Genomic DNA, 23,389 nt, shown 5'->3' on the forward strand with positions numbered 1-23,389 from the left:
TTTTGTAAAGTAATCCCAAGATTTTATTGACAAATTTTGCTTTGTTGTATTTTATCGTCCAGGATGGCCCCCAAATGCCCTGGTACGGCCGAAAGTGGGGTGAGTCCGCTCTCCCTCTCCAAATGCTCTCACATGGTCACGCGAATATATAGCCTCTGCCAGGGAAGTCCTACTCACTGCCTTCTAGCACCACGGGTGTTGTTTACAAAATTGAGAGGACGAAAAGCGAATGTCCGGCGCTTTAACCGGGTTGGTGGTGAACATGGAGGATCTACCTAGGGGAGTTGGAAAACCCTGATTCCAAACCAATTTTGCACATGGGCTCCAGTATCCTGAAGGAACAAACGGCGTATGGACCAATCGTCGGTCACCGGCAACCATGGGACTGCATCTCCTCACGATGATCCACTGCCTTGTGGATCAGACCTTCAGGTCAAAGGCTCTGAGTGTGGCTTCCTAAGAAAACCACCTGCTTCAGTTTCAGCACCTGGGCAGTATCACAGCCCTCACACAAATCGAATGAGATTTGTGCGGCGCATATATATCTGGTGCCCGTTTGTTCCAACATTTATGTGTTCAAATAAAAAAAATAATAAAATCGTCCAGGATGAATTTTACACAAATTTCTTTTCAAATATAGAAAAGGTTTTCAATCATACTTTTAATTGTAAATTTATATATTTTTATGATAATTCATCTACTAGATACACTTCCAGAAATATTTTCCTTGATGTAATGAAATAATTAATCTGATTATTATATGAAATAAAGTTTAAGTTAGAGAGAATTTCAGTCAATCAGCCGAAGAATCATTGAAATCTAGGGTGTACTCAAAACGTGTGATCATTCTAGTTTTAAAGATCACAGCCTGAATATCATGAGTTTTGATTCTTAATGAAAATGTAGTTCTCCACTTTTTATAAGTCTCTATTCAGAATGATGTAACTGTCAAGGGTTTCTTGAATTTTAGAAGCTTTCTAGACTGATGGCAGTCTGTGATAAAATATTATCTCAGAAGCTAAGTTAATCATTACAAATCTTCAACCAAATTAACAAATCAGTTTGTTAGTTTTCAAATGACAAATCGCTAACTTTAAAAATGAAACATAACCAGTCGATGATTTTTTAAAGATCATTTTAAAAAGATCCTGATATTCATGCTACTTATTTAATGAATTTTAAGTAATGATTTTAATTTTTTTAAAATATTCAAAAACTAATCATTCTTTTAAACATGAATCTGTATCAGTTTTTTTCCTTTTAAATTACCATTAAACTATAAATTCCATCATTTTTTTGTTTCTCTGAATAGAAGTTTTAACGAAAACAATTTACATAACATGGAAAATAATCTAGTTTATTGAAAGTTCATTTTTCTCATCAACTCTTATCAGAAAATACAACAATAAATCAACAAAAAAAAAGAAAAAAAACAGATTAACGATGGAAAAAACCCTTGATATTCCATGGCCATTTGATTGTTTTGGATTAGTGTAAGTTAAAATTTATTAGAATTTAAAAAAAATTGTTATATTTTAAAACAAAATGTCAAAAATTATGCGAATTAAAATTTACATTTTAATTTTGATAACTGTTATAACGTGTGGGTGCGTGCGTGCCCTGTTTGATATATGAACGTCCTGATTCCAGTCAATGAGAGAAGAGCGAATTATCGATCGGAGCAATGATACACAAAACTGTATGAGCTATCTTGAGTACTTATCAGTCCTGCTACCTGCCTAGCCTATCCAGTTAAGTCCAGAACACCAATAACAGCCTCTGAAATATGAATCATTATTCACAAACATACCGGGTTTATATACCAATCAAACAGACCACATCGTAACATGAAATAAAAAACTGACATTTGTACAAGATTTGGTTAAATGTGGCTGTGAATTGGGGAACAGTAATTAATAGACTGGATATAACTCGAGAATGGCAAATCGTATAATAATAGTCTATAGGTCAAAATAAAGCTCATAATAAGAGGGATACGAATATGAATAGTTTAATTACTTAAGAATTATACAATAGGAAATATACATATCATATCGATCCATAAATAATCCAAAAAGTTACCATTCATAATTCTCCACGGGATACAACAATAACATTTTTTAAAAGTAAAAAAAATCTAATATTTTGGAATATGATTATTAGTAATAAACATTAGGTAATAGTTGTAAGAACATTGAACAATTCAATATGTTTCTCTATTAAACAACATGTAAATAAGTTAAGATTGAAATCTTTATTGTTTACGGTCACAGTTACAATGATTAATTGTAAGGTGAATGGGTTATTCACAAGCATGATTCATCAAACTCCAGTCCATGTCAGCTTTTAATGTTCACTAATGACTTAAATTCATTATCCTAGTAAGAATTCTATGACTGAGCTGATTATAAGGAACATGAGTCGAGAAGTAATATTACATAATAAACGGTATATATCCATTGAGATATAAAATGCGAAAGATTGTTCCAGCGAAGAGTTCTCTTTTCGGCAAATTCATTTTCAAGGTTGTACAATAGCATATATATATACTTATTTTTCAACTTTAAAAACCACAGATACACAACATAAATTTTCGATCAATCCTGAGAGATATGTGTTTAATCATTCTTCAGTGTCCTTAACATATTTACAACTAGAAGCGTTATCTTTGAGGAAAACAATTCTGTGACATGAATGAAAAAAATAACAAAATTTACACACATGTTCAGCTTGAAAATTTAATCAAACAAACAAATGGTCTTAGTCCAGTCTCTGATCAAGAATTTCAACGCTTCAAATCTACCCTTCTCGACAGCTACAACCAGTATATTAGCTCAAAAGTAACAAAAGAGCACAGAAATCATATAAAACTACTCAAAAACAACAAAGACTAGATTATAACATGGCCACATAAAGGTGCAGGTTTAATACTGTTAGATTGGAAGATTTTGATGGAGTTTATTCTCTGAGTTTAATGGTTCGGTCTTAGGGTTTTCATTGTTCTTCTGAACGACATCATTAACACAAACGTCAAGTAAAAGTGATATATGTATGTATTATTTTCATAGCTTTATCCATTGGTAAAGTAATATATTATGATTTGCGGAATTTTTTAAGTCATGCTCGATATGAATGAAGTAATAAAAATATAGTCCAGTGAATTTTTTAATCCCGGTATAAGACAATATTTTTAAGGATTTATCTGATAAAAATCATGATATCATTATATGAATAAGCCATTTTATAATCACTGACGTAAATGTTTAACAGTACATGTTAGCTATTTCATATAAGAAGGAATGCATAAATAATTTTTGTATGTATTTAGCTAAATAATTATCGGTTTCAGTTATTCATATTGCCTATTTAGTTTTGCTTTTAAACATAACTGAAATATATTTGATTATTTGACTAATGTCAATGTATGTTAGAGAAATGGCTTGTGACCAAGTTTCAGTGGATAATATGCTGTTCCTTTTAGCTAATTTTATATGGTTGCATAATCGAGTTCGATAATTTGACCGATATGATTTTACATTCGAACTAGAATGTCTCGTCATATGTGTAGAATTCTAGTGAATTAATGTTAGATTGAACTAACTAGACCTATATAAATGAATCATATGTATTTAATAATGAAAGATATGTTATTTTTTAAATGTTAATATCTGGTTTAAAAAATTTAGTCACTTGTAAGTAGTTTTCTGTATTTATAAATAACATTTAGAATTCATGACTCAGAAAATCGTAGGGTTTACATTCTTTATAAACTGACTTCATTATTGAAAAAAAACTAATATCGATGCTGATAGATTATGGATCCAAGTTTAATAAAGTCAGTGTTATTTTGTAAAATCGTAATCATATACAAGAAAAATTAGATTTTGTGACGTTTCGGGACTCAGTGTAAGCCACATCTTCAGAGAACACATAGCGCTTATTTACCCTCTGAAAAAGGGGCTGACACTGAGTCACGAAACGTCAGGAAACCTAATTTGTTTACTCATTGAGATATTACACATATATATTATTTTTATTCATGACAATCTATCCAATGCTCAGTTTATTTGAAATTATCACATCAAACCTTGGTAATGATAGCTACAAAAAACAAGAAAGGTAATAATAGTATGATTTCACCACATCTTATCACCTAAATCATTAAATTCAAATACAGACATTAAAATGTTTAATATGATAAGTATTAGAACATTGAAAAAGAGGTTTTAAATTTTCTGAGGGCTAACTAGAAGATTATGCTCAAGTCAACAGGAAATGAACACTTTTATTTTGACATATCTTCCTTATTTACTGATGGAAAAAATAGTCTGTAACAGCTCTGTAATCGTTATTAGAACTATATAAAAGTTTTATAGTATTGGTGCATATTAGTCATCATGCAGTAACTCCTAAATTTGTTTCACACTACCCAGTGTTCATACTGTATATTATTGTAACATGGTAGGTATCTTCTGTATTGCACTGGTTATTTTACAGGGACAAACAAACTTTTATTTAATACCAGATTCTCTTTGCATTTTGGCACTTAGGGTGAATCTATTTGTTTATCAAAAACCATTCTAAATATTCGATAACTGTAATACTTTTTGGATATTTCTGTCAAATTTATTTAAATAATTTAAATGGATCTATTCGTGCATTGATTTGAATTGAAGATTCACTGAAAATAAGATCTATTCAATATTATTTGTTATTTAGTAAACTTTGAATGAACCAAAAACATCCTTCCTTTTTTTTCTAGTTAGTATTGAAAACCTGAAATTTATTTCAATAAATTCTGTCAAATGAATCATTAGATCGTTTTTATTTGTTTATAAAGGAAAAAGTCACTTCAATGTAAAGTCAACGTCTTGTGAAATTCTATGTAGCAATATTTTTTGGTTTCTTCTTTGATGAGTTAAATATGGAAATTATCGATAAGATGGAATAAATTCAGTAATAGACAGAATAATGAAATAAGCTTATGAACACAATGAAGAAACATGACCTAAATACCTACTTATCTTTTTAAGACATAATTTCCGGAAATTTCAACTTTTATTTTACGAAATGTAGAATAGGTACATTTAACTCAAGTATCATAGATAGGAAACAACGATACCCGGTCAATAACGAAATCATTTGCATTATTGTAGGTTCAGTTTATGAAAGTTATAGTGGTATCATACTTCAAGATCTAATTGACAAATTCTAAAGTAATAAGATTATAACGCGGAGTGAGACGAACAAATGATTTCTTGAATTTGCATGATATATAGCTTTCTCTAGCCATCATTGTAATTGTTAAGCATAGTGCCAATCTCAGTTTGATATAATGTATTTTTTATAATGTTATTTGCCTACCAATAAATGACTTCCTTGATGTTAACGTTCAGTGAGTATACTTTATTATTCTCTATGTTGTTTTATCCTATATTTTCATTATAATCTCCAAATTTTTCGAAGATCTACGGGTGTCAGGTCGCCTTAAATAATTCTACAAACTCAATAAAGTAAGCTTATCAGTTTACCGATCATGAAAGATAGCCATAGAGTACATTCATTAATATGTAAATTGTTTACATTCTTAAAACTGTGCATTATTTTTATTAGAATTAATATATACTGAAATATTTTTTACATTCTCCAGATAATAATTTTTGTTTATTATACGTAGATAGTGAGCTTAAAATGTACAACCCATATTTGGATTTGCATTACTTTTTATTTGTTCACACATAAAATATTTGTAAGATATTTTGATGCTACTAGTAATGCGTTTAAGTAGTTATAATATAGAATGTTCAATTTAAAAAAGTGCTAATAGATTTAAACGGAGATTACAGTCATGGATAGCTAGAAATGAAAACTCAATCATCTGGAACGAATAGAATCATTTCTAGTTGACAATGTTTAGGAATTCGATAGACGTATGAGGTCAAGTAATTTAAAAATCTTGCATTTTCAAATTTATATGAGTCGATGGATATCATTTCTTTGTATGTAATTATATGACCAGTGACCAAACATGTTTCTAAGTTAGCTAATATTTTATATATATCACACGAATAAAAAAGTAAATGTTTATATTACATAAAGCTGAATCGTCGACCAGCTTTACAATGGATATTCTATATTTAGAATGGAGGATTGTGTAATTTGTTGAGTCCTGAAGTTTCACATCAAGACTTATGTAAAACAAAGTCGAGCATTTCCATCTCCAAACTAGTCTAAGACTCAGTAATTTTTTTTGTTTTTCAAAATATTTTAATCACAAGGGTGTCCTTTTCTTGATTAAGTCTTTATACTTTTATTTAAACATATCAAATTAACACAAAAAATGTCTTCCATATTTACAGGGTTATTTGAGTCATTAAGTCTAAGAGATTTGTTAAATTATAGTTTCTGAAAATTTCGGTCGATCTAACTAACACAAGATTATAATAACAATTAGGTACTGTTTCTTAAAACGAATGAGTTCTATACTACTGAATATAGAAATAAGTAGATAAAAGAGTACAGACATACAATATGTAATCAAGAGTGATCATGGTAGATCATTTTCTTATTTGTGAAGAAAACATTCGGATTCAGTTAATTAGAGATATACACTTCAAAATATTTATTAGGAGATTATTTGTTTTGGATAATCACTAAGCACTCCATTTTTATGATTTTGCACAATTGTTGAAGTATATCTGCATTTTCAGACTTTAGTGAAAACATCATCTAAATAATAGAATATTCCAGAAATAACTGGAAAAGTTTTATGATAAAAACAAACATGGTTAAGAAAATAGTCAATATTTATCTGTCAGATAATTACTATGATATGAAAAGTACATAATAACATTTCATCAATATACTGAATAATATGTATATGCTGAGGTCGTTACTCTACTGGGTACTTTCTAATCATCCAGATACCTGTTTATGTAATGCTAAATGACTTACTATATATCTGATTTTCAACAAAATTGTTTTATAATTCAAGAGGGATTATTATCAAAGTCAGTGAAATCAGTTTTTCAGTGAGAAAATTATCAGATACAACTAATTGATGTCATAAAATGGAAAGAATATAAATATAAATATCAATCCTATTTATTAGCTATCTATCAAAATCCCTTTATTGTTCTTTTAAAAAAAATCAATACAATGATGTTTTATCATATATGAATCATCATTGTAATTGTCATTTTAAACTATGTAACTATTTTGATGAATGTTTCAAACAAAAGTTAATTCAATAAATCAATATTTTCCTAATCAATAATTAATTACCTAATAATAAATCACATTATTCCATTTTTTTATCATTTATTAGATCATCTCATATGACTTTAATTTGTCCTTTTCCATTATTATTTATTTATTTATTTGATTGTTTTTTGTTTAACATAGCGATTATTATTATTATTATTATTATTGAAAAATCGTGGCCATGGTGGAAAATTCAATATAATCTTATAGTTTTTGTTCTGATGTTTAAAAAGAAAAGAAATCAATGATGAGTTAAAGGTTGTCACTAAGTAGACAGTTTCGGAAATGAAATCGAATATAATTAGGGATAAAGTGTGCTAGTATAACCATAGGGATGTAAAAAAAAGTTTAAGAATAGAGGGAACTGAGACTATTTAGCAACTTGACCACTTTATGATAGGCAGTAGTCTGGTATTTTTGTGTTTGTGAAGTATTGTCGTTGAAAATATAGAGAATTGGTAGGCTGCTAGCAATTTATCATTGTTGCGTTGGCAAAATTTGTTTTGTGTGATGTGGAATAATCGGATGAGTTGATGCTGAGTAAAAATATCTTGTAGATTGATCTAGTTGTAAAATTTCATACATAAAGAGGTTTGAAAGATGTGTTTTCCCACATCTAACCACAACCTATCCGGACAGGCAGTTTTGGTTGAGATAAGAGATTTATAACAGATAGCTAGTGGGATTCAAACCATGATATATCCTAACTACATTAACAGAACCGTACTGAGAAGTGTAGACTACTCGGTTGGTGTCCATCTGATAGATCTATTTAGCAGCTTGGGACTGTAGGTGAACTGGAACAAAGAGATTTGTTCTTTTCTATCCTAAGGTTTTGAGCTTCAGTATTTTTTCGTCATTTTATTACTTAAATCCATTCATTTTTTTCAAATTATATTCAGTAATCTTTAGCATTTATTAGTATTAGTAACACAACTTTCACTTAAACCATTCTGTTTTTCGTCTTGATATGCTAAAATATTCTAGGAGTTTGAGGTAACTCAGATTTGTACTAGTTCTTATGTTCATTATGACTGACGGACAGTTATGTTACTGGTTCCTCAGTTCCTTTATTTCGTTTCTAGTTTGTAAACAAATGAAAAACATGTTATACTCACTATCCTGTTAAATTTAGCGCCCGAACAATGTGTTTATCACTTGGTTCTCATCTTCAGGGCTGGAGCTCTTATAGAAAAAATTCATCAGTTTATATAATTTGTTGACAAAGAGCTCCCTATATTTTGGCTATATCAACTTACAATGAATGCACAGTTAGACACACCATCCATCCAACTGCTTTCTTATTGGTGAAAGATTAATTGGTCAAATATAAAAGTCATAATATATATTAAAAATTAATCATGATCAATCATTTGGATTAAGAGTATATAAGTGATGTCTGGAAATCTGGATGTACAATTAGATAAGTAAGACGTGTTTTTTTAATTATAATCCAAATAAGTATCTTCCGTTTCCCTTTTTTTTCTTCAAATTCTTATGTCATTTTGTCATATACATTTAGAGTAGAATTTGATGTTGAACAGTATAAACGCTGTGCAATACTTACCACTAGCCCATATTGTTAGTTAGTGATGATAATATAAACGTACCAATCTGTAGTGCTTAATCGTTTTATTATACTGAAAAAGGTCAAGTAGATAATTTATTTCATATTAGAGATATAATACAATTGAGCTCGAGTCCCATTTTAACAAAATGAATTGTCACCGAGCAGTCAGTTTACTCAAAATTATTTTGATTATGATTGATTCTCAGTTGTTAACACAAAGTTTGTATCATTTTTCTTTTTTGGTGATATTAAAAATATCAAATCAATAATATCTTTTCATTATAAATAGTTGGTTTAATTGCCAACCGAATCCAAGCTACAATTGCTTTATGAATGAATTTCAATTATGAAGTATCGTTTTACATTGTATACTATTTGATTTCTGGATGATATAAGGTTATTTCAAAAAATATCTTATCAAAATATTATTTAACACCTATTATTGATGATAGAATTCATTTTAATGGTATCTTAATTGAACATGATAAAAGTCCTTTAGATGTTCCGCTGGTAGATTATTTCTTCATTATGGATTTCAAAAAGAAAATAAGAATAATGACTTAGTTAACAATCAGTTTAATGCCTTCATAGAAAGTTTCTTGACATTTAATGAAGCAATTCTAGTCACTCGACGATATTGATTTTATGATACTCTTGCTTATGAAACATATAAGATCATTTTATAGTCAAACTTCATGAATGAAAATGGGGAATCATCTTTAAGATAATCAAAATCTTCAAAATACTTAGTAAATAAAATTTAAACAATCAGCTGAATGGATATGATATGAATAATTTGAAAAGTATGTAAAGATTGTTTTCTTCATGAATTGAGAGTAGTCAAGGAACATTCAGACATTCTTTTTTCCAATTGTACATTTGAATAATACAAGAACAACGAGTGTTGTAGATTATGAAGTCATTTGTTTTGACGATTTCTTTCAGTTATCTATATTATAGAAATAATAATAATAATAATTAGTATTATTATTTTTATTTAAAACTAATGAATATGCTTAATATCATATTCATAAAAATTAGTAAAACAGAAGAATAAATATGGAAGAATAATGAAAATATTCTAGTTGCCTAATATTTATTTGTTAAAGTGATTGAATATATATATATATATATTTGGACTAATTTGAAGGTTCTAGAAGAAATACTTTAAAAACACATAGGAACAAGTTTTCAGAAAATAAAGACTGCTATCAAGAGTTAAGTAATGAAAATAGGTTAGATTGGATAATTTATACACATATATAATTCCTCTTTTTACTGACCTTCATTAATATGATATAAAGTAGGTGTATTGATTGTAAATAATTATGTCTATTGTTACCATGTTGTAAAGAGCCGGAGGTCATTCACAAAATAAATGAATTTATGTTTTTTTCGACTACATTTATTGTTCTTAGTGGGAGAACAGGAAACCATTGACAACCAGGTAGCATTAGACAGTCGTTTTTGCCTTATTATGTCACACTATAGTACACCTCATCCAATGTAGTCGAAAATAAACTTAGCTGGTTCTCATAATTCTCTAATGTTTATTTTCTTGTATGTCTATTTCAATTGTTTGATTAACTTCTTTATGACGTAATGTATTCAGATTATGAAAATACAATCGTATCTAATGTATACAGTTGAACAATATAATTTAATACCGTACTGAGTTATTACATTATAAAATTTTTCTATGTTAATACTCCGGAGCAAATAGTTATATTGTCAATATCGATTGGTAACCGATTGAAAAATTGTCCTTAAATTTTATTTTATTAATATGGTTATGATTCTCGACATTACTATTAGTATAAAATTACTTTAAAAAGCAATGATTTAACTAATTTAACTGAATCACGTATCGTGTATGTGTTCAGATTATAATACATGTAACCTTATATTAATGAGGTAAAGTATGATTTACTTTCTTAATGATAACCAGTTTTAATTAATCACAGGTAAATTATTCTTATTCTTATTTTCAATAATTCATTATGTTAACTAAATGGGAAACAAGAAATTAGCAAACATGGTTGAGACAAAAATAGAATTGATTTGATTTTGAAAATTGAAACCAAAGGATACTGTTAATGTGAAATAATGATCTTAATGTTTCTTGTTTTTTCCGTTAACAATCAATCGATGAACTTCGTTAGTGCACTTTGCACCTGATCAATAGACAATAGGAATGTCAATTGTCCAAGTTATCCATTAGAAAGTTAGAAAGTCAGCTGATTGGTCATAAGTACTCATTATTATTATGACTTATAATTGTATGGTTATTTATGTAAAATCGACTGCTACTATTTAAAAATTTCAATACGTTAATAACTAAGATATTTATAAAAAAAGTTGAGTAACACACTGATTGTCAATTTCGATTTTTATTGTAGATATAAAGGATAACTTATAAATACGACTGCATAGAAACACTATTATTTATTTACTTACTAAATTTCCATTATAAAAAATATTCAGACTCGTTCACTATAAAAAATCTTTACTAGTTTCATACGTTATTTTTTACGTAACTTCTTAACTGTATGTCACTGTTTCCTTTTGGGATAATATTTAAAAAGTTATTACAATAATCACTAAACTATTTTCACAAACTTACTGTTAACAGATACATGTATATTAGAATGAATTATAAGGTAGATTGCCTAGAAAACCGCGTGTTAACACTGACAGATTTACTTTGATTTCTTTGAATTGAATGAACAAAATAAGGCCTTTACATTTAATTGTAACACAGAACCACAAATATTGAATACGATTTACTGTGCTCAAATGAATAATAATAATATCTACGAGTATATTTTATTGCTAAACAAAAATCTTAGGAGAAGTCTGAACAAATGATATTCAACATCAAACAATGAAATATGCTTATTGACATAAAATGAGGAAGTTGTTCGTGTCAGCAAATTCACATTAAACAAATATTAAAAGCAGAGATGGTTAGTGGATGACAATGGAATCCAGGACGCGTGTTTCGTCTTATTTGTGACTCGTTAGCTGGATGTACCTGCATCTCAGAGTTGATGTTCACTCTTGGACTCGAACCCAGTAACGTCCTCTTCGAAAGCCGTCCTATTATCCACTTAGCTATTGAGTCCTGATAGCCACTTGCTTGTGCTATGGGGTGAATTTTAAATTCATTCGGTACTGTCTGCCTAAATCTTCCCATTGATGTATAGGACTGCAATTGATCAATCTCTTATTGGCATATGCGTATCCTATGCGAAGCCATATTTGCCTATAATGTTTGTGACTTAAGACAAATATCGAGGCAATTTGCTTTCTTTCTTTGTTACGGCTTACCTTTAACCTGTCTAGTTGACCTTTTAATTTTCATATAAAAATGTCTTAACAAGTATATGTGTGATCAGATTGTTCGTAATGTATTGCGCAATTATTGAACTTTACAAAATCAATTTTCAGAAAAATATATCGCATGTGAGACAGTTATCCACTGAAATTAATAGATGAAGGATTGAACAAAATGATGTATTAATCGAAGTTAGACATTAACATCGTTTGATGACGGCTCGCTAGTCTAGAGACAAGGCATTCGCGCATGAGACCTCGATTCGATTCCTGCGTGCATGGATGTCAAAATACACTATTGAGGACTCTAATACTAGGACGAAATGGGAATCTAATGACTCCAAGTTTCCAGTGGTGTTTTAGCCTAGATGGATTAGTGATTTAAACTGAGGAAATGTAATTATTAGTGACATTAATCTTTACCGTTTGCAAAGATGCTTATGAGAAAAGCACACTGAAGCACAAGAAATCATTAGTATTACAGAAAAATATCCGATAATCTTCACAAATTATTCTTCTCTAACTTGGTCAATAATTGAGTGTGGCTATTTGTGATAGTCAAATTATCTATTTGTCAAGTCCCAGTTAAAGAAGAAAATGAGTTACGTGGTTAAAAAATATATTTAATTCTGATTGGTTGAAAGAAATTGTCAAAAAACATATGATTTCATTATTGCTCGTCTTTATTCAATTTGTTTATTTACAAAAAATCAACCATATCAACCATAAATAAATATGCACAAATGATCAGATGCGATGTGCTTTTGTCGTAGATTAATATATTCAATTCGTGGATCTGCTTTGGTGTCACGACATTAATTGTAATTGAGCTTTGAAAGGGAAGATTATAGGTTATACTATTGAGTTATAAATGTGTACAACATTTATACTTACAGTAATTTATTGATTATACATTTGATGGGAAATTCAATGTAATTACATGATTGATTGTTGAATAATTGTAAGGGAACGCATTCTGTTGAATATGGTGATATTCATTTTATAAATGGCTCAGTAGCTGTTTCTATTATAAGTACATGATTGATAATGTCTTGCTCTTAGAATTACTAACAGGTTGTGCTTATCAACATTTCTATCAGCTTTACACTCAGGATATTTAGAACTATCTGTCTAAATATATCAGCATATTGTTTTTAGTCATATTCACAGTTGAAAGGGTGTGACTTATTTATATGCCGAATATTTCATATCTAACTAGCCAGTTTTTCTCCACTCATATTCTATACATGTTGACAAACTGATTAAATAGTCATAATAAATAAGATTTTTATTTAATCTTGAAAGTATTTACAAGTTCAATTATGAGATAGTAGATTCAAAATAAGTAATATGTATCTAAAATCTGAAATGACTACACGAATGTTATTGACATTTAACTAGAGCTATATAGATTACTTAATAATAAAAAATAATATTTACTCAAAATTACTTGATTTCTAAATATGGGTATTTTAATTCCTAATAAATAATCTGTACTATAAAACTGGGGTTTTTTTAAAGATAGAATACATACCAAATTATGAAAAATATCATTATTTGTACTTGTTTCTTCTGGTTATTTGGAAACATATGACTTCATATAGTACTAATTAGTTTAAAAGGTTCATACTAATCATCATTCAGTAGTAAACAATATTATTTAGTTAGATCGTTTGTGCGAATTGAATTCAATCGATAAATTTGAAATGTAATCACTTGAGTAAATGGCTAGATATTTTGTTCATATTTAGGAGTTCGGTACTTGAACCTGATTGGTATATTGTAGTGATGAACTAGTGTAACATCTGTACTTTTTTAAATGATAGCACCATTTCTGACTACGACACTGTGGTATCTAGTACTATGTAAAGACCACATAGGTTATTCTAGCTTACGGACAGACCGATTAATTTATTCTTTCAGAGCCACGTGTTGACCTTGTTAACTCTGGCTGTTTTTATATAAGTGTATGTGCATGCATTACTTATCGTACTCATCACATATGTGTAACTAATTTTTGTACGATAATAAATATTGAGTTACCCTTGATCAAATCGAGTTGGCTTACTCGCCTTAGCTTTGCTTTCCCTCCTTTTATTCTGAATGTCTATCTGGATTAATGGATGCTTGAAATAAATTCCTCTAACGCAACCTGTATTTGGCTTCTTATTACCGCCGTCCAACTAACAGGGTTAGCCTAGGTAATATATAGATTCATTTGAAAGATTATATTCATAACCTGTTCATACGTTCAACTGAATTTGGGTCAGATCAACACACCACAAAAACACTATCATTAGCTTATTGAATTCAAACAGTTTTTCAAAGACCTCCGGTTAACACTGATTATTCAAATCAAATCTATTTGTGATATAAACTATACAATGATCAACCTCCGCAAACCTATTTTATCAAATGCTTTTAGTAATTGGTTACGTATGCTGCAATGATTGCATCTTCTTGTTAGATCGACTGAATATTGTATCTAATCTAATATAGTTGACTATATTTTATTGATTTATTTAAATATATAAATGTTGGTACAAGGGGGCACCAGATATATATGCGCTACACAAGGATACACAAATTAAGAATAAAAGGGAATGAATAAGCGACGTCGTAAATAATAATGATAATACTAATAAAAATAATATAAATTGTCTGACTCTTATTAGGAGCGAAAATAGTATTGTCAGTAGAAAGCGTCATTTCATCTATTTCTGCGAGGGCTGTGATACTGCCAAGGTACCCAGACCGAAGAAGGTGGTTTTCTTAGGGGGCCACACCCCAAGCCTTTGACCTAAGGGTTTAACCCACAAGGCAGTGGAGCATGGTGAGGAGATGCAGTCCCATGATAGCCGGTGACCAACAATTGGTCCATATGCCATTTGTTCCCTCAGAATACTGGAGCCCATGTGCAAAATTGGTTTGAAATCAGGGTTTTCCAACTCCCTTACGTGAACTTTCTGTGTCCGCTAGCTCGGTTAAAGCGCCGGACATTTGCTTTTCGTCCTCTGAATTTCGTAAACAATACCCGCGCCACGAGAAGGCAGTGAGTAGGACTTCCCTGACTATAACATTCACAACATAAAGAAACATTCAGAAATGGTATATAGATTAAATTATATATGCTTTAATAATGAAATTTTAATAATAATATGAACAACTATAAAGATTCTCTTACAAATTAAACTTATAATCATCATTTCCTAATCATTAAATTTATTTTATTTTCAAACTTTAAACTTTTGAAAAAAAAAGATTTTAAAAAAAAATGACAATTTTGATTAGAGTTTTTGTTTAAAAAAGAAAAGAAATTTATAAAAGTTAAATATTCAATATGAATTTTAAAATAAAACAAATTGAAACTAATTAAATGAATTAATAATACAAAGAAATAAATTTAAATACGATATACTTGTATGTTTTAGTTGTACTCAAGTTTTTTTTGTTTTCCTTTAAGATTAAAATTTGGTATTATTTAGGCTCCAAAGTTTATATTCATTTAGTTTTATGATTTGGTGAATAAATATTTAAGAAAGTAAAAATAAATCGATTGAATATATAAAGTTAAGTGAAATTAAACAATCATTTGTTTTATTCAACTATTTTGAAAAAAAAAGATAGTTCAAATAAAGATGAAATGATTTTTTAAGTATTTTATTCAGGTCTTTTGAAATTATTCAGTTGGCGGTAATCACTGGACTTTTTCTTGTGTCTAGACAACAAAGGTCGTTTAAGCGGTGAATGTGTTTATTTGAAATTGTTGTCCAAGACAGACTGTTTCTTTTATTTTTAAGGCAGTGAATAGTAATAATAATAACAACGGTCAATATGGACGGGTTAATTAGACATTTTGCTTTATGACCTTCTTGTTTTCTAAGTAACAAATCAGTTAGACACAAGAGAGATCATTGATTATCATTAAGAATAAGATAGGTTCTTGTCATTAATAGTAACAATTTGAATTATCTAGCTGTTGATATGCGCGAATTAATTTTAATCCGCATTGGCCGGTATGTGTGCATCATGAGCTAATTGGCTTGATTTAGTAAACTATTCTGAAAAAAAAACGTGTGACAGAATGGCTAAATGTGAAGTATGCACCATTACAAATGACTTTATACACGTTGGACAAATTAGTAGTTACTTGGGGGCCAGTAATTCAGTGGATAACACATTGGCATTAGAAGTGAAAGTTTATGTGTTTGAGTCTCAGTGTGAATATCAACACTGGAAAACAGTTACATTCATCTGAAGGAACTTTAATTGGGCAAGACGCACGTCCTGATTTCCGTTTCTAATATACATATAATAAAACAAGAATGGTTTACGTTACTTATCTAAATTGGTAGTCGAGGATCTTGGAATTCAACGAAACTTTATATAAATTTTGAAATTGCATACTTTTGGTAATTGTAATCCAATATTTCCAGCTCAGAATTAGCGTTGATGAACAATGGGATTAAATAAGCCAAATGCAAGAATAAATTTAGAATACGTATATTTCGTATAATTATTGATCCAGACAGATGATCAAAGAAACGAAGCGAGAGAAGCAAATTGACGTGCGGTGGAGAAGGCATATAAGCCAACTTCATTTAGCCAAGTCTGAATCGATATTTATAGTCAGAGGGAAAATAAATTACAGATATGTGATGAGTATGGTAAGTAATTCGCACACATACGATCATATAAAAAGAAGTCAGGATTAATAAGCGAATAAGTGACAGGGTTAAAATGCGTTTTGCGAAGAATGAGTAGATTGATCTATCCAGAGGCTAGAATAATCAATGTGGGCTTGACACAGTACCAGCCCCTAAAATTTTTATATGAGACAAAAATGAATTAATGGTATCTCTGTCACTTGAAATTTACTGATTAAACTTTTATTGTGTTCCGCATTTATTCACTGATTATGATGTATAAGAACATCAAGATGAAAAATGGTTTATGTATGTGCTGTACAGATTTCAAATTCAAGGAACTACTAACTAAAAGATTAATTAATATTACAGAACTAAATGACTAAGTCAGAAGTAAACCATACCAACGGTGAAACCTGAAATTGCTTGATTACTTCTTGACTTTCGGTTCGATGTAATCTCATGCGTAAAATTAGATTACGGCACAGAAAATACTCACTGAATTGTTTAAACAAGTAAACGAGAGAATTCAATTTAATTTTAAAGTGTAAATGCTTATCATAGCAATATGGTAGTAAGGCATATTTATCATTATTACCGTTTTTTTCTAACTTAGCAAAACCTGAGCTGATGGATGAATAAAAAAGCTTAATAATTAGGTATATTTTAACTAGTTTGTCTCGCAGAATCCTAATATATATTGTATATTTTTGTATTGGCTTGAAAATGGTAGTGTCTAACAGTATGTTGTACTTCGACAAAATAATTAACTTTATTATTTATAGTTTTCCTCTAAACGAATATTTTTCTAGATTATGTGATAACCATCCAATCAATATAAGTTCACATTGGAACCTTTAATTTTTTTAAAAAAAAATCAATATAACTTAACAATATAAACCTAACGTAAAATAGCATTCATTTCAAATGATTTCAATAGGTTTATTGTACTAAGATGACATACACGCTTAAGTTTCATGTGATTAGGATGTATTGTGTTCAATCTGGAAGTAATTATTAGTTTCTTTTACGATGCTTAGAATTTTTCTACTATTAGTAAATATGTAAAGTATCACTAATTAGTTTATTATAGGTAACCAGTTTATTCTGATAGATTTTCCAAAACGAATATATATATATATATATATTCAGTCTGTCAGAGAAATGACTGCAAACTATTGCTTTGAATCTAAAATGAACAATAGAAGATAGTTTAGGTTATAATAGAGTATCACGATAATGAGTAGGTTCTCTCATTACAATTTGGGAATAAATGACATTATATTCTAATTTTTAAACACATACCCAACATTACCAATTACAACGTCCTGATTACTATAATTAGTGTCATTGTAAGTTGATGTTCTCATTTTGTGATCACAGTCTGAATTCCAGTTCGGTTTCCACTAAAACATACTTTAATACTCAAAACTCATTTAATTCTTTTTTTAACTGTTGTTTTCTACACTAACTGGTCGTGTTTTAGTGATCACAACTTTTTGTGTTGTTTAGGATTTAGCAAAATCGAATGAGTATGTTAAGTGGATCCTAGTCATCTTATCATAAATTCTACAAATGTAATTGATATCCCAAAAGTCATTTTTTTTTATTCTTTTTTTATTTAATATAATCACTTTCTATACTACTCACTATCCATTCATTTTATTTGCAGTTGTGTTATGTATATACATATTTTATAGGACAATTTGATATTTCAATAAAAACTCATTTTTACTAGTATTAACATTTTTCAAAAAAGTCATAATCAGAAAACGAACAACATTAATTTAGCAAATCATGAGAGACAAATGAAATAAGATAGTGTTTAAATTTTATTGAAAACAAATAAGGAAATAAAAGATCCTAGTACAACTATTGTTATAGAAATATTTAAGTAGTAAAAAATAGTTCTTTTTAACTATAAGAAGGAGGTTCGTAAACTAGTCTTAATATAACATTTCTTAAAGAACAGAATTGGACAATTCACTTACGATTATGTTTTCCGAGAATGAGGATATTACAATACGGTAATGCAATAATCTCAAGCTGGACATAAAAGAAAACAAATTTAACTGAATTCAAATTCTGACAACTGAATTATTTTGACAGTTTGAATCACTAACTAGTCTGCGCTTGACCACTAGTGAAAATCTGGAAGTATTCAACCCCCGCTTCTTCCTAGTATGGGTATCCTTGGTAATTTACATCAACGTTCCCGCGAGCTGGAATCAAATATAGGATCTTTAGTTTCATACAAGTATGCTCAACCTCTAGTTCACTGAGTTGGCACCTAAAGGTGTTATTGTCTAACTTCAATCGATCCATAAATTGTGTTGGTTTTTCAGCCAATTAATCTATTTCAGTTAAATGAACACAAATAGTAATAAGTATATTTCTTGTTATATCCCAATGGGTGGAAAAATTGTACGTCCGCTGTTTCGTGATTTAATGTAAACCACCTCTTCAGAGTAAATATTTTGCAGCTATGCTAATTTTTGTCTAAATTCACTGAACACAAAGTAAACGATATAAATACAAGATTGTGTTCTCTGAAATGTTTTGTGAAATCGGCGTTTTAAAAGACACCACTTAGATTTGAGCTAGTTAACTACTTTACAAGCCCCGTTGACCTAGTTTGTGAATGCTCTATTTTGAGGGGTCTGTCGGCTCTCTTTCTTTTTATTACTATTGAATTTTTAGTTCCTTTGGTCTATGATTGATTACCGTTTGCCTTATAGTTTGATCAAGAGGGTCTATATTGATATGTCTATCTATTTAAGTTTTACACAAATGCTGTGCTTCCAGCAAGTACTTGTCATTCATCCGATTTCCACAAGCGACAATTTCAACTTTTTCGCATTCAAATTTGTTTCTGTAGTTGTTTATCTAGAGTCATATTAGTAACACCGATCGTGTCGTTTTACTGTTAATATGTGTAGATGATGAGGACATCCATTTTATTCACTGTATTGTGTGTAGGAATTAATCTAATTTGAATTATAAATGATATTGAGTCTGTATTCTTTCTCTGTGTATAAAAATTAAATACTTCTTTTCATATGATAATGTCATATACATAGTTTAATATAATTGTAGACAGTTTAACTGACGTTTTAATTGCTCTCTAAAAATGTTTTAAATATCACTTTTTATACAGGAAGTTATTTTCATAATGCAACATTAAAGCATAAAGCCATATTTTTCTTGTTTTCCATTTGTTCTCATGACTGCAATCGCATTATTTTTTTTTACGAAATGTTTTGATATTATGTATGTCTACCTTAACTGAAAGCAGATTAGGTATTTTCTCATGTTGGTTTTCTCAAAAGATCTAATTACGATTTGTTGACATAGGTAAACTAGCACAAAACTAAACCCATTGCTTTATGTTGATTATCTTTAACCATCTAACATTTGTATAACAATTGTTAGATAGATAATGTGAAGATCAGTTCAACACGAAGATAATATTAGTCTCAGACTATCAGAAAATGGACGATTAAAACCCAGTCACACAGTGATGGTCATCTATTTCATCCAACGTCATGATTTATCAAAAATCTACAGCTGTTCTGTTACACATGATATAAATCATATCAGTTTGCACTACTTTTCTGGAAAGTATAATATATATGAAAAACAGTTGACTGTTTTTCAATAGCTTAGAATAATAACTTCCTCTGTTCACTCTTTTATAAATTTAAATTATCTCCCTTGGCAGAAATTATTGGTACAAAACTGTTTGACCAAAAAATATTCACATATTTTCGGCCATATCTATAATGATTTTTAGGAAACAATGTAATTAACCATCAATCTCTTCAAGTTTTCTTTCACCACGAGCTGTTACAGGAAGTCAGTGATTGTATCCCTGATGTTTTGTGGATGTAATATGTTTCCTTTAAAATAAAAATGTTTAGTTTACTTACATTGGAATAGCACGACGTTCATTAAATAAGGAAAGATGATTAGCGAATTCATCTGCGCTATTAAGATTAACTTTAAAATATTTTACTCAAATCCTAAAATTACTGATTTTATCTGTTTGCAGGACTTTATTCAGAAAGATTTAATCTTTCATACGACTAGTCCAAGACTTCGTTTAATGATAAAATGTCTTGGTTTGATAATCGTGAAGCATATTTCATTATATTCATACTGAAATGGTAAGTTTATGAAGGCTATATTTAAGAATATTTGATTAGTGTCCACATCACTTCAGTTAATAAAGGTTCACAACATAATTATTTGAAATATTCCTTTTTACTTAATACCATTAAAGTAATAGCGGAAATGTATAGTTATAAGTCTAGATATGTTCCAGTGATATTTAAAAAATTAGTGGATTTCATCTCTATCAATAACAACACTTCATAGCTGAATAAAGCCAAATATTTCATGTTAGACTCTTTTATATAAATAATTTAAAAGCTTCATTTAGACAATGGGTGGATTAGATTAGTGAAATTTCAGCAATGTAATTCTATTAACATATCGGTTCCTTGGGCCATCACATCTCTTTATATAAACTAACGAAACTTATTATATAAAACAGAAGGTTATGTCACCCAATAATAACACTATGTTCCAAAAAATGCAGACTCATCATTCTTCTAAACCTGTGGTCAAAAACTAGCCAATGGTAAAGATATGATTGTTCTATTATCGCATTGTGAAGTTACTTCTATCCAATTTAAACATTTCCATTATTTTCAAAGCTATAAATGACTATGGATTTGTCATTATTTATCTATATGATAATATTTATGCTTTCTTAGTTAATAGAATAACGCTTCATCCAAAATGTTCAGAGAGGATAATAAGCAACCGTTTACATTGGTTAAAAGTGTAAGCAAGCAAAAATCTTGTACAGTAACTTTGAAGGGCTTTTTAAAGTGGACTGTTTTAAGTTCGTGTTTTATATAACTAAATTTATCGAAATTTCACCATTGTTTGAAGAGATACACCTAATGCCTCATTCCAGCTATTGTTGATTACCAGTAGTATGAATTGTAGCTAGCAACGAACTCCTCTTAAATGTTACCATATATTTTATTACTTTCCATATTTCGTACTTTGTCAGTGAATTATTACCTAACAGTATTTTCATAGTTGAAATCATGAGTCAATTGAAGCTAGACCATCATGGAAAACCTGGAAGCACTGGACAGTCGTTTCGTCCTATCGTGGGACTCCTCAGCAGTGCGCATCCACGACCTTGCCTCACGAGATTCGAACCCAGGACCTTTGAGGCCGAAAATTAACACCGTTGGATGCCGGCTCAATGGTCTATCGGTTAAGTGCGCTGGCGGGAGACTGGTCGGTCCTGGGTTCGAATCTCGCGAGTTGAGGTCATCGAGGAGGAGTCCCACAATAGGACGAAACGGCCGTCCAGTGCTTCCATAGTGGTCTAGCTTCAATTGATTCATGATTTCAACTGTCAAAATACTGAAATCTCCACGAAACGCGTTCTGATTATTATCTAACAATCTTTAATGGACCTTATGTTGATTTACTCTAAAGCTCCGTGGTTGTATAATCCTAGCCGAGTGCTATTTAACGGAAATGGAAATCACTACCAGCTTACAATGACTTTTAAACTGTATATTGTATTTTATGCATCAGACTGAATATAAGATTCAGTAGAATTAACACGGAAGTTATTAATAAATACTAAATCGGTCAAACGGAATACATGACCTGGTACGTGTATACATCGGTTGAAGTTCCCATATTCTATAAGGACAGCAAGATGAAACAGTTAGGGAGAACCTCAGAGTCGTAGAGGTATTAACAATACTAGGCTTATAAAAAAGATTAGGCATTAAAGATATGACTAAAGAAAATATGCATTAGTGAGGAGGATTATGAGGAATTTATTAACTTAAGAACTATAGGAAGACAGAGAAAATATAAATTTTTTATATAAAACAAATTCTGAATAATTTATGAATTTAGAATCTAAGTAAATATAAACAGTAGATGCACTTTCGTCATTGCAAACGATTTTTAGCCATGTCATTCAAAGTCTCTAATTATTCCTCATGATAACAATGAAGACTCCAACCCGGTAGTCTATACCTGTTAGAACGGAAACCTATTTCCTTTTAAGCATACTCTCAAACACCATACTTAAAGTCTATGCCCATAGAAATGTTACAGTTGCAACAGTTTCTTCTACTTTCCAGATTTTATAAACTTATTCCCATTGATCTGTTGAAAGTTTGAATATACCGACTATTTTATTATCCATATTTTGTCTCCAGTTAATTTTTCTTCGAGGATAAAACAAATATTTCGTTCATATCTGTATAAATATATGGTTTATATTTGATTATCTTTTTAGACTGTTTTATGTACTTTGTTGTATTCGATAATGACTGTATATAAAAATTCCTGTTGAATCACTTCACCAACTTTGTTCTAAATACATTAAATACTTCAATGAAAAGATCACTCTGAGTTTATTTTAACTGAAGGGTTTACATATGATAAACTTAGTAAATTGTCACACTCAATCATAAAAAAGTTGCACGTCTCAGTAAAGCTGAATGATGAAAAAAATTCCAAGAAC

General features: G+C 29.7%; 1 protein-coding gene across 1 annotated transcript in view; it reads left to right on the forward strand.

Moving 5' to 3' along the window:
• Nucleotides 1–1,010: 1,010 nt before the first annotated feature.
• The window catches only part of Smp_140460 (hypothetical protein), a gene marked incomplete at its 3' end in the record, with an annotated part of 43,923 nt that continues 21,544 nt past the window's right edge, over nucleotides 1,011–23,389 (forward strand). The window contains exon 1 of the mRNA XM_018791635.1: nucleotides 1,011–1,493. Within this exon, the coding sequence (XP_018645240.1) occupies nucleotides 1,444–1,493 (50 nt within the window). The 5' untranslated portion in view covers nucleotides 1,011–1,443. The remainder of the gene's footprint in view (nucleotides 1,494–23,389) is intronic.

The sequence above is a fragment of the Schistosoma mansoni genome, assembly GCF_000237925.1.
Source record: "Schistosoma mansoni, WGS project CABG00000000 data, chromosome 2 unplaced supercontig 0108, strain Puerto Rico, whole genome shotgun sequence".
Lineage (NCBI taxonomy): Eukaryota > Metazoa > Platyhelminthes > Trematoda > Strigeidida > Schistosomatidae > Schistosoma > Schistosoma mansoni.